Genomic DNA, 13688 nt, shown 5'->3' with positions numbered 1-13688 from the left:
AGATCCACGTGTAATTGTAAGAAATAATACAGAGAGAAATTGAACTGTGTTCCCTTTACCGATTTCCCCCCCAGTGGTAGCATCTTGCCAAAGTAGCTGGGTTATTTTACATGGGAGTTTAAGGGTAAGGGATGTTTATATTAGCTAGATAAAGAATAATATGTAAAGAATCTCCCTTTCTCTCTCTCTATCTCTTTCTCTCTCTCTTCCTGATCCCTCTCTCTCCTCTAAAAGACCTCTAACTTAAAATTAGTTTTTATTCACAAGCTTATTTTTTAAGTCTATTATCTATAATGTGAAACATATTTTCTGAAAGAAATAATGGCCAAATGGCTCCCAGGTATATACCTCCTCTAAATCCTGTATTACTTCCAAAACCAATACAACAACCAACCAACCATCAGACACAATTTCTCTTCATATGTTTATATGTTTATTGCCTTCTCCTTTGTTTTTTTTTTTATTATCAAAAATTATCCCTCCACCTCTGTGGGGTTATTTTCCTCTCATCTCCCACCTCTTCAGGGATCTTTCTCTAAAAGTTGTAACCTTTTTGTCCACTATCTTCAAAATCTCTAACTTTATTTGCTCTTTCACTTTAGTATGTAACCATATTTAGGCTTTCTCATCTCAAAAGAAAAAACAGAAAAGAAAGACAAAGCTAATAAGCCTTTCTTAACCCTTTATCCAATGTTCTGTCCTATCACTCGTCTCTATTTATATATCCAGCTTCAATTAATATCAAATTATACTCCCTTTCCCCACATGCTCATAATCTGTATCTTCCTCAATCATCACAATGTGTTTTACTCTGGCCATTCCTTTTAACTTGCTGAGGCTAAGTTTGTCAATGACCTCTTTTTTCCCCTAAATCCAAGGACATATTTTGTTATTCACATTTTTAAATAACTTCTTTTCATTATTTAAAACTCTTGCCAACCTTTATCTTAGAAAACTCTTCCTTTCTATGGCATCTATAATAGCACCCTCTCTTTGTTCTCCTCTTACCTCTCTTCCATTGAATTTTAAGTGAAGTGAACTTCTCTGTACTTCTTTAAATGTGGTATTTCCCAGGCTACAACCCTTGGTCATTCTGTCTTTTATCTCACTCTCTGCCTGATTTATCTGATGAAGACTCTCAAATCTATACCTTTTACTGAAACCATCACTCTCCTGAGCTTAAAACCCATATATCCAAATAGATTTCTATACCTAGATGCTCCATAAGCTTGATTAAGGTGGTGGCAGTGAGAATGGAGAAAAGTGGATGAATCAGTGAAATATAAATAAGAGTTGACAGGCCTGGGAGCTATTGGGTTTGGGGGATTATTAATAAAGAAGAGTCAAGTAGCATTGATGGGAGGATGGGTTTGAGGGTGTTGTGATATAAACAAGAAGAAATTAAATGTCTCAAGATGTCCCCCCTGGAAAAAATGCTCATTGAATATTAACCATCATGACATCTCTAGAAAGTGGATGGGTTCTGTTCCAAAGTGAGCTTCTGGGAGCTAGGTCTGTGTTTGAAACATCTGGTCAAAACATCTATTCAAGAGAAATAAGTGAAATGAAAATAGATTTGATAATAGATTTAAAATTTGATAACAGATCAGATTGAGTAAGCAATTGAAATGATGAAAAGAAACAGTATATGACAATGCTCCGCTATTGTAGAGTAATACTTACATGAAGTTGGTGGCAGGGTATGTTTTCCAGAAGGCTTATGATTGAGAGCCATGGTTTACACACAGGTTATTAAGATGCCTACCCAGACACCATCTCTGCCTCAAATAAAATGGAGCCAAGCCAATATTTCCCATGGTTTGCTTGCTGGGTGATCAACAAACATTTTCCGAAGCATTTCAAGGACAGACTGTTGAGTTTATTTTACATTTGTTTCAATGATAACAATATACATAGTCAACATTTACTGAGTGCTTGCCATATGCTCAGAACTGTACTTTAAATGCTTATATAACCCCCGTAAAAACCATATGTCATATTTACTAATGTTATATTAATTTTAGAGATCAGGAAACAGGTTTTATGAGGTTAAGCAACTTGCCTAAAGTATGGCGTTAGCATGTTGTAAATCCAGGGCTCAAAACCACATATGAAAATGTTAACCACTGAGCAACACTGATTTCAGGTCTTCCTTCCTATTTGACTGGGTATTGCTCCTGGATGTGGTATCACCATGAGTCCAGCACTTTTGAGTGTATTACTGTCTTGCTTTTAGGACATAAAGTGGGAGATGAGATTTTTGAGGGAGGAATAAGGAGCAGGGAAGACGGTAAATTTGCAAGGAGGGAAGCAGGTTGATCATCTTGGACTCTTTGAAGGGCTCTATCTATTAATAGCTTATGTTGGAGTTTTTCAGCTCAAGCATGCTTGAAATATCTGCACTAGGAGGGCAAAAATCCTCCCATATTGGAATTTCTTCATGGTGATTCATAATTTATACAGATATTTATTGACTGTATGTTATTGGAACTGGGTATGGGGTGGGGTAGGGATAGTTGATGGAAAGGAAAATTAGTGGGGTAGCAATCATTGTTGCTACTGAAGCTTAGGTGGTTTGGATTGAAAATCATGGATAAGCTAAGTTTGGTGAGCAAAACTTAATCACTAGCAAAGTAGAAACTTCTCTAATAACAAATTAATATTTTGCATGCATCCATCCTTCCTTGGATGACAGGCCATGGATAAGTTGGTGTGGACATGCAGGACTTCGAATAACACACACTAAAACTAGGGAGCTAGATGGTAGTGTTCCTTGTGAACCAGTGACTGGGTTAAGAAGGGCTGTGGATGATGAGGGGCAAAGTGCAGGGTTTGTAATATAGCCACTTCGCAGGGGGAACCTACCATTCTAAGACAGTTCCATGCTTTTTGAATGGTCACAGGATACTTGGGGAATGGGAGAGCATTCAGCAATGCCTCAGATTATCTGGAGTGGGCTTTATGCCAAGCACAGGTGTCCATGGCAGATTACTGCCTTTAATGGGCTTCAAAGTTGAATCACGGAATAACACAAGGCATAAAGTCATGGAGAATCCCTTCTCTGACAGATCTTTTGAAATAACACAGTCAGAAAAAAGTAAAGAAAAAGAATAAAGAGGAACGAGCAAAGGCTGTGTGACATATGGGATAAAATAAAGTGATAAAATATTCAAATTGTCAGATTCCCAGAAGGTGAAGAGAAAGTGAAAGAGTTAGAATATCTATTTTAAGAAATAATAAGTAAAAATTTCACAAGTCTAGCAAGAGATTTAGACATCTCGATATAGGAAGCTGAGATATCCCCAAATAAATATAATGTAAAAAAGACTTCCGTACGACACATTATAATTAAAATCTCTAAAGTCAAAGACAGAGAGAGAATGCTAAAAACAAGAGAAAGCATCAAATGATCTATAAAGGAACCCTCATTAGACTACCAATGGATTTCTCAGCATGCACCTTATAGGCCAGGAGAAAATGGGATGATATTCAAAGTGCTGGAAGAAAAAAACTGCCAGCCAAGAGCAGAATTCCCAGAAAAGTTATCCATCATAAATGAAGGAGAAATAAAGTCTTTCCCAGACAAGCAAAAGCTGAGGGAATTCTTCACCATTAGAACAGCCCTATAAATGCTTAAAGAATCCTACACCCAGAAGTGAAAGAATGATATCTACCATCATGAAAATACACAAAAACATAAAACCCACTGGTAGTAGAAATGCATAGGCAAGGAATAAAAAAAATTCAAACATTACCACTATAGAAAAACCACCAAACCACAATGGTAAAAATAACAAAGAAAGGGACAAAAGATACAGAAAAAAGCCAGAAAACAAATGATAAAATGACAGGAATAAGACCCCACATAGCAATAATAATCTTGAAAGTAAATGAATTAAACTTCCACTTAAAAGACATAGACTGGCTGAATGGATGAAGAAAACATGATTCATCTCTATGTTGCCTACAAGAAACTCATCTTACCTGTCTTCACCCAACATATAGGCTGAAAGTAGAGGGATGGAAAAAGATATCCCATGCAAACAGAAACAAAAAGTTATCAGCAGTGGCTATACTTAGATAAAATAGACTTTAAGCCAAAAACAGTAAAAAGTGACAAAGAAAGTCATCACGTGATGATTAAAGGGGATCATTTCAGAAAGAGGATGTAACAATTCTATAATAAAATGCACCCAACAGCATAGCACCCAGACATATAAAGCAAATATTAACAGCTCTAAAGACAGAGACTGTAATACAGTAATAGTTGGAGACTTTAACATCTCACTCTCAGCATTAAACAGATCACTTAGACAGAAAATTAACAAAAAAATTTGGATTTAAACTGCACATTAGACCAAATGGACCTAATAGTTGTTTATAGAACATTTCATCCTACAGCTATAGAATACACATTCCTCTGATCAGCACATGGAACATTCTCCAGGATAACCCATGTGTTAGGCTACAAAGAAGTTACAACAAATTTTAGAAAATTAAAATCATATCAAATATCTTCTCAAACCACAGTGGAATAAAACTAGAAATCAATAACAGTAGAAACTGTGGAAACTGTACAAATACATGGAAATTAAAAAACATACTTCTGAATAACCACTGGGTCAAGGAAGAAATTAAGGAGGAAAGAAAAAAAATCTTGAAACAAAGAAAGATTGAAACACAACACACCAACACCTATGGGATACAGCAAAAGCAATGCTAACATGGAAGGTTATAGGAATAAACACCTACATCAAAAAATAGAAAGATTTCAAATAAACAATCTAATAATGCACCTTAACGGACTAGAAAAGCAAGAACAAACCAAATTCAAAATTAGGAGATGAAAAGAAATATAAAGATCAGAGCAGAACTTAACAAAATAGAGACAAAAAATACCAAGGATCAATGAAATGAAAAGTTGGTTTTTGGAAAAGATAAGCAAAATCAATAAACCACTTGCTAGATTAACCAAGAAAAAAAGAGAGAAAACCCAAATAAAAAAAATCAGAAATGAAAAAGGGAATAATATTTCTGAAATAAAATGAAATAAAATAAAATAAAATAAAAAAAGAATGAAAACTGTTACATACTGTTGGTGGGAAAGTGAATTAGTATAGCACTATGGAAAACAGCATGGAGCTGTCTCAGAAAACTAAAAATAGAACCACTGCACAATGGACCAATCTCACTACTGGATATTTTTGCAAACGGAAATAAATCAGTATAACGAAGGGATACCTGTACGTACAGGTTTATTGCAGCACTATTCACAGTATCAAAGATATGGAATCAACCTAAGTGTCCAATCATGGATGAAAAGATAAAGAAAATGTGGTATATATACACAATAAAATATAATCAGCCATGATAAAGAATGAAATCATGTCATTTGCAGCAACATGAATGGAACTGGAGGTCATAATGTTAAGTGAAATAAGCCAGGCACAAAAAGACAAATATCACATGTTCTCACTCATATATGGGAGCTAAAAAAGTTGATCTCGCGGAGGCAGATAATAGAATGATAGATACCAGAGGCAGGGAAGGGTGTGTGAGTGGGGGAGGGGAACAAGAGAGGTTGGTTAATGGGTACAAATATACAGTTAGATAGAAGATACAAGTTTTAAGGTTCTATAGCAGAGCAAGGTGACTATAATTAGTACAATGTACTGTATATTTCAAAGTAGTTATAAGAGAGAACTTAAAATAGTTCCCACATATAGAAATGATAAATACTCAAGGTGATAGATACCCAAAATACCCTGATTTGATCATTACATATTCTATGCATGTAATAAATACATGCACCCCATAAGTATGTAAAATATTATGTATCAATTTTTTAAGAATTATAAATCAGATAATATTCATTTATCTGATGTTTTTCATCATTTTCATACTATATTAAATATTTTACTATCTTAGGCACAGTAAGGGAAACAAATGATAACTTAGATATCATGTCAATGTTTGTGGAATTCAAAATGAAATAGAAAGATCCATTATGAATATTTTATATGATAAGAAGAAAGTGATAATTAGGCTGAAAGAGGTAAGAGATTTGTGTATGTGGTCTCTGTTTTTTTCCTAGATTGGTGAGATTGAGAGTGGGATGACTGAGTGTAGGATATTGATGATAATCTTCTTTGGTTAGTGTATTATCTACCTAAGAGCACTGGGGAGAGATTTGGGATCTAGGATCGTTTCTGTCAGAGGACTTTGTTTCATTTCATTTTCATTCTACAGTTGTTAAACCTCTAGCATCTTGGGAGTGCATTGTGGAGGTGGTAGGATGCCATTTCCCTTTTTGAAGTGCCTCTTGGGCTTCAATTTAGTTCCTCCTTTGAGCCCAGCCAGCCACTGTGATGAAGGATTGACTTAGAGACACATACTCTGGTACTGAGTTTTTTACTTGGTGCAGCATCAGGTATTTCCATTTGTCCAGATGCCATTGTTGCAGATGCCAGACTCTTGCTGAGACAATTATTCCTGGCAGATTAATTCAAGGTTCCCTCCTGTAGTCTACAGGGTCACCAACTTCAAAATGTCTTTTCTCTTTGGAAAGGAAAAGAAACTTCTTATCAAATACTCCACAATTTTCCCTTGCACATCGAACTTTGTGAACATCAATAAATTTTTTCATAATTTTCTACCCTTTGTTTCCTAAACACTGCACCATTCTCTCATAAGATGCTTTTTTTTTCAACTAGCTTATTTTTTTCAATTTGGTCCATGTACTTTTGCATTTGGATAATGTTTCTTAAAAATTATGACATGATGTCGAGAATGTTTGCCTAGCAGACAAAAAAATTATTTTAAAATTGCTCTAAATTTTTAAAAATATAAAAAATTTTAAATATCCTTTAAAATTTTTAAATAAATTGATATTATTTAATAGATATATTTATTCCATTTACCTTTGTTACTTTACTCAATATAAATTTTTACAAACATATATACTGTCAATTTCCCCCAGAAATATCATATTTAGGATTGGGTTATTTCCGTTGGTAACTTTTGACAAAAAAATCATTATATGTATCTTTCTCCTCTTGTGACTTTCTGTCTCTATTTATCTCTCCCTTCCCCTCTCTCATTCTTTCCCTTTTTTTCCTAACACACACAACCAATATTTTAAAAACTTTAATGTTGAAATGGGCTTGACATTTTTGAGCTATTGATAGATATTACAAATATTTTGAAAATAATTATGATATATTACATCAATGCATGTAGACTTGTTTATCTCATGATTACTTAGGTGATTAAAAATAAATTTCATTCCTATGGTATTTTGGAAATTTTTGCCTGACAGAATATCATTATATTTTTTTCAGATACAGAATGATCCTGAAATAAAACATAAATTCAAGACACAAGCTTTAATTTACCCAGTCTTACAGCTAATTGATTCCTCTCTACCATCTTACCGAGAAAATGAGCATGGTATAGTTCTGACAAGGGACATAGCCATAAAACTTGCGAGTTCATATTTATCCGAGGATGAAGCATTTCCCCAGGCCATAAAAAGAAACCGATACATGCCTCTGGAGTCAAAACATCTGTTTAAGTTTGTTAACTGGAGTATTCTTCTTCCTGAGAAATATAGAAAGGACCATGTTTATACTGAACCAATTCTTGGAAGACCTGGTTATTCATTGCCAGCACTTATGGATGACAGAGCATCACCCTTGTTGGCCAGTGATTCCCAGTTACAGAATTTGCCACTCACTTATATTCTTACCTGTGAATATGATGTCTTAAGAGATGATGGACTTATGTTTGTTTCGAGACTTCAAAATGTTGGAGTTCAAGTTACCCATGACCATATTGAGAATGGAATTCATGGAGCTTTAGCATTCATGATGCCACCACTTTATTTACGTCTAGGTTTTAGGATAAGAGATATGTATATTAGTTGGCTGGATAAGAATTTATAAATATTTAATGTATATGTATGGCCCCTTACTTAGTGAGTTGTAATTTGTGGTATTTTGTAGCTCTTGTGCAAAGAACAATGTCATTTGTGCTGTCTAAATCTAGATTTGAATCAGTTGTGAGAGTTACTGTGTGTCCTCGAACTCTTAGACAGGGCTGAGGAAGAATTTAATTTTCAAGGACATATTTGCTAAAATATATAAAAAATCCTTTTGAGAGAATTCACTCAGGAATTCAGAAGAAGCAGAAACTTGCTTATAAAAATAATTTTTGGTTGTGTCTCTTTTCTCCTAATTTAAAATAAATAAATGACAAAAAAAAATTTCTGACCTGCAGACCCTGCGTATGTAAAATGTGGTAATTCTGCCTATTTCCCCTCACTTATAATTGATTATAATTATGTTGATCCTAATAGGGATCAACATTTATTAAAGTTGAGACATAAGAATGATTATTGGCAAGTTAGGGAATATAGTTCTCAGATAGGCACAGAAATTGTAGTAGTGAGTGAAAAAAGAAAAAAACAAGGAACAAAATTGCTGCTAAAAAATGTATGGAAATCATTGACCCAGATAACCTCTAGGGGGCCCTGTTTTATGTTCCTGTAGCTGTAGTAACAAATTACCACATACTCGGTTGCTTAAAACGACACCGGTTTATTCTCTTACAGTTCTGGGGGCCTAAAGTCCAAAATTAGTATAACTGGGCCAAAACCAAGGCATTGGCAAGAGCCACATTCCCTCTAACCCTCAGGAAGAAGTTCTTTGCCTCTTAAATCTTCTGATGGCTGCTGGTATTCTTGACTATAGCCAGATGACTTTACTCCTGAAAGCCAGCATCTTCAAATCTCTCTGCTTTGTCTTCCCGTGGCCTTCTTCTCTGCCTGTGTCAAATCTCTATCTACCTCACTCTTAGAAAGAAGATACATATGTTTTCATTTAGGAGGGTCCACCTGGGACATTATTCCGGATACTCTCCCATCTCAAAATCCTTAATTAACTACATTTGCAAATACCCTCCCCCCTTTCATATATAAAGTAACATTCAGGGATTAGGATGTAGGTATCTTTTAGGAGATCATTTTTATTTTATTTTATTTTATGATTTATTTATTTACTTATTTATTTCTTTTTTTGAGACAGAGTCTAGCTCTGTCACCTGGGCTCGAGTGCAGTGGTGTCAGCCTAGCTCACAACAACCTCAAACTCCTGGGCTCAAGCAATACTCCTGCCTCAGCCTCCCTAGTAGCTGAGACTACAGGTGTGCACCACCACTCCTGGCTAATTTTTTCTATTTTTAATAGAGATGGGTCTCGCTCTTGCTCAGGTTGGTCTCAAACTCCTGACCTCAAGTGATCTTCTTGCCTCAGCCTCTCAAACTGCTGGGATTACAGGCCTGGGGCACTGTGCCCGGCCAGGAGACCATTTTAAAAAACATTTTTAGTGAAATTTATTTATTTTTAAAAGGCAGCAGGTCATACTATAATTCAAGACTATAATCTAACTATGCATTTGATAAATAAAACATATGTGAGTATAGAGTAGAAAAGCTTTTCCAAAAACCTCAAATATTTCATCTCAAATTACCCAAATATTAAATCACTTCTGCAGTCCTCTTTTAAGTGGAATCCTTAACAAAAAACCTGAAGATTTATTTCTATGAAAACAATAATCAGTTGAATCAAGTTAAGAAGTTGAAAATGTGGCAAGGAACGTGTGCGTGTGTGTGTGTGTGTGTGTGTGTGTGTGTGTGTGTGTGTGTTTGTATGTATGTGTGAAAATCCACAAACCAGTTGATCCCAAGAGCAACTCAGATATCTAACTTGTTTAGTTGATAACAGACATTATTATCAAATATCCGTTTTTCAGAAGGCAATTAAAAATTACAATTTTGACAGCCTATAAACCAAATAAAATTTTTTTATAAACATAGAAATTGACTATGTTTAAAGAGCCATTTTCTTCAGTTCAATTTCAGCATCCGGAGGATAAAAAAGCATCCATGACTATCAAAATGAAAACAAAATGAGTGTCATTGGAATCAGCTATTTTTCTCCACTGAGATATAAAATCTATATGGAAATTTCATGCTATATACTATAAGAAATCACAGCTTTCATAGTTTTGATTTAATCTCATTTAAAGTCTTTTGAAGTATATGTTTAAGTTGTTGTAATTTTTGTATGTTAATAATACTGAATCTGTTTCCAGTTCTTGACATTACTAAGTATACTGGCTACCAGTTTTAATCAGAAAAAATAAATTTTGGAATTCTCTTCATTTTGACGGCAAATCCAAAAGAAATTGCCGATGTGCAAGCAAACCATAAAAAATGCAGCTCTCCAGAAAATACATTTTGCTGATTGTCCGATTGTCTGAATATTTTCACAATGATTCTTGACTAAAGATCCTTTCAATTTTGTAATCATCAGTGTGCAGTCTCACTAGTTAAATCCTTGGACAAGAAGGATGGCTCACAGACAGAGAATAGCTGGGGGAGTTTAAGTTTTAATTTCTGAATATAGTTTTCCTTTTGTGCTACACAAGTATGTGGCAGAAATGTATGGAAAGAATAAGGTAGGCCAGGAAAGCCTTATTTATTTATTTTGCAAATCTGATCTCAGAACATTCCTGGAAGGAACCACAACTGAACCAACTTCTGTTGCAGTCCCTTATTCTGGGCACCTGGCTATCCACTTTGTGGCTTTATCCAGGCACTGATTATTGTGCACATGCTACAGGGTTCATTTCACTGGGACATACTTTCAAAGTTGGTTCCCTTTTATATGGTGGCATTTGAGCATTATTATTGGGCCACTAAGTTTGGAAACATCCAAACAAAAGTTATCTGTTCTGATTTATTTTTTGGCAGCATAAGGGAAGAGATGATTATATCCCATGCCACGACAAATAAACATTCCAGCCTTTTCATTCTCTTTTCTAGCTACATTATCCAGACATTGATTTGTACCCACATTTCATATCTTTCTCTAAGAGAAATAGTGATGTGGAATTTGAGAATCAGGATAAATACTCTTTAGGTAGCAAGAGAACGGTTTGCATTGCAGTTTGTGTTGACCAAATTTTGATGATAAATCTCCTTAATCTACCTTGATAACATCCAGCGAAATTACATAGAAGAAATTCTTAACTTCGTCTGTCCGAACTTTTATATACATCATTGGAAAAGACATCAGCAACAAATGGATTCAAAGTAACATATTTATCATAGTAGCATGAGTTTTATTTAAAACTAATTAGTTCTAGCGTACTTGAAATTACTACAAGTGATAAGAAAACAATAAAAATCTCCCAGTTCTTTTTAGGAAGCAATCTAGCAATGTATTAACATCAAAAGAGGATACAATTTGAGCAAATATGCATGCCATAGTGACACAGTACCAGAATAATATATATCGACATAATTTATTACATCAAAAAATTATAGAGAAGAACCAATGAGCAAATCAGTAGATAAGGAAAATGTGTGATAAAATTAATAGCTAGTCCTAAATTACGTAAATCAGAGGAAAACTTGAATAGATTAAAACTTGTTAAAATGATAAAAGCTAAATTACCAAACACAACAGACAAGGTTATTGTAAATAATCACCGAAACATTTTTCTATTGAAATTGTAAATCGGAAGTGATGCGTATTATCACTAATATCTCATAAGTTCATAGTAATTTTAATTCAGATTTGTTTGTTAACATTTCTACTGTATATCTGTATTTCTTTTTTTTCACACTGAGATTCCTGGTTCTCACACTGGAGACAACAAAATTATAATATTATACAGTTGTTCATCTGCTTTATCACACATTATACAGAAATCATTTTCAGGACAGCACACCAATACCATCAGCAGTGTGATTATTGAAGATAGTTTACATATTTTTTGCATGTCCTCTTCCCATTTGCTTCCCATTTTTAAAATAAACTTTTTACTTTGCAATAATTTTTAGATTTTCAGAAAAGTTGCAAAAATAGAGAATTTCTGTATATCCAATTCCTCTTATTGTTAACATCTTATATAACCATGATACATTTGTCAAAAATAAGAAACCAACATTGTTATATTACTGTTAACAAAACTCCACATTTTTTTTTTTTAGATTTCATTCTTTTTTCCAGTTACGCCCTTTTTCAATTCCAGGATCTAACCCAGGATACTATACTGTGTTTAGTTGTCGTGTCTGTTTAGGCCACTCTAATCTATGATAGTTTCTCAGTCTTTGCTTGTTTTTCATAACCTTGATGGTTTTGAGGACTATTGGTCAGGTATTTTAAGAAATGCCCCTCAATTTGTATTTGTCTTATGTTTGCTCATAATCTGTCTAGATCATGGGCTTTTGGAAGGAAGACTACAGAGGAGAACTGACCTTCTCATCATATCACAACAGGAAATATTAATACAATGCTGTCAACATGACTCAAAACTGATGATATTAACCACATTCATTTGGCCAAAGCAATTTTGCCAGGTGTCTTCACCTGGCAGAAAAATACCTTTTCCTCCATTTTTCTATATTCTTTGGAGGAACTCATTAATTTCAGCCCATGCTCAAGGAACAGGGAGATTTAAACTCTATCTCCTACAGAGGACAATTGTTTGGAATTCTATTGTGAGAAAGATTTGTCACGTCTCTTCCATTTCTTTATTTATTAAAATCATTTATTTATGGCAGTATAGACTTATATTTTTGTATTTTGGATTATAAACCAGTACTATATTATTTATTTTGTTACTCAAATTGTTGCAGCTTTGGTCACTGGAAGCTCTTTCAGGTTGGCTCTTATATCCTTTGACATATGCCTATCCTTTTGATTTTTGAGCATTTTTTCATTTCTGGCATTACAAGCTGTTTTAGGCTTATTTTGTATTTTTCCTGCTCCAGTCATAGAATAAGCCACTTCTCCAAGGAGTGGTTTCTTTAATGAAGAATGGTATTTAGAAATAGACATCTGGGCGCTGAATATGCTCATTGCTGCTCTTTTTTTTTTTTTTTTTAGTAGTTGTTCTCTAGCTATATTTTAAAAGCAAAGACATAACATGCTATATTTTCTCATAGTCCTCATTTGTCCTTAGCTGAACATGGAAGCACATATATTTAATGCTCACTAGCAGTTTTTATATTGATATTTCTACAGTAGTTTGTCTGCCTAATACTTTCTCATTAAATTTCAAAGGAAGAACTCATAGGAATGATTTTTTTTTTTTAGCAAGATTGCCTTAATCTTGATAGGAATAATATTTCTTGAGTTCTTGGATATTGATAGTAGGTTGTCTTCAGCCTTCATATTTGAAATTAATTTTGACCAGATATAAAATCATTGATATATATGTATAAAATTTCCTTTTAGTCTAAAAATTGATATTATAATATCTAAAGATAATCTGATTTTTCTTCCCCCTATGAGTTATTTGGTCTTTTTTTTCTATTATGCAAGGGATTTTTTTAAGTCTAATAATTTTACTGGAATGTGTCAGTGTCGTCTATTTTGCTTTGATTCCCCATCTCTCAGGTATATTGTAGGAATATATAGTTTCAAAATCTTTTTTTAAAAATTTTCATTTTCAGGAACATCTAGTTTTTAGTAATTGTTCCAGTCCCTTGCTTTGGTTTTTCTTCTATGGAAAGTATTATTATATCTGTGTTGAGTATTCTTTCCCTGTCTTCATCAATTGCTATTTTTTAAAAAATACCATTCGATCCAGCAATAGCACTATTAGGCATCTACCCAA

The 13688-nt window shown here is 34.0% G+C and overlaps 1 protein-coding gene and 1 pseudogene across 1 annotated transcript in view; one reads left to right on the top strand and one right to left on the bottom strand.

Annotated features, from left to right (window-relative positions):
- Positions 1-8078, top strand: part of AADACL2 (arylacetamide deacetylase-like 2) — a 44214-nt gene extending 36136 nt beyond the window's left edge. The window contains exon 4 of the mRNA XM_012642855.1: positions 7341-8078. Coding sequence (XP_012498309.1) covers positions 7341-7943 — 603 coding nt within the window. The 3' untranslated portion in view covers positions 7944-8078. The remainder of the gene's footprint in view (positions 1-7340) is intronic.
- Positions 8079-10541: 2463 nt separating this feature from the next.
- On the bottom strand, positions 10542-11119 carry LOC105809107 (annotated as a pseudogene).
- Between the last annotated feature and the right edge of the window lie 2569 nt (positions 11120-13688).

The sequence above is a fragment of the Propithecus coquereli genome, unplaced genomic scaffold (assembly GCF_000956105.1).
Source record: "Propithecus coquereli isolate 6110/MARCELLA unplaced genomic scaffold, Pcoq_1.0 Scaffold19, whole genome shotgun sequence".
Classification (NCBI taxonomy): Eukaryota; Metazoa; Chordata; class Mammalia; order Primates; family Indriidae; genus Propithecus; species Propithecus coquereli.
This window is presented reverse-complemented; position numbering and strand designations above follow the sequence as displayed.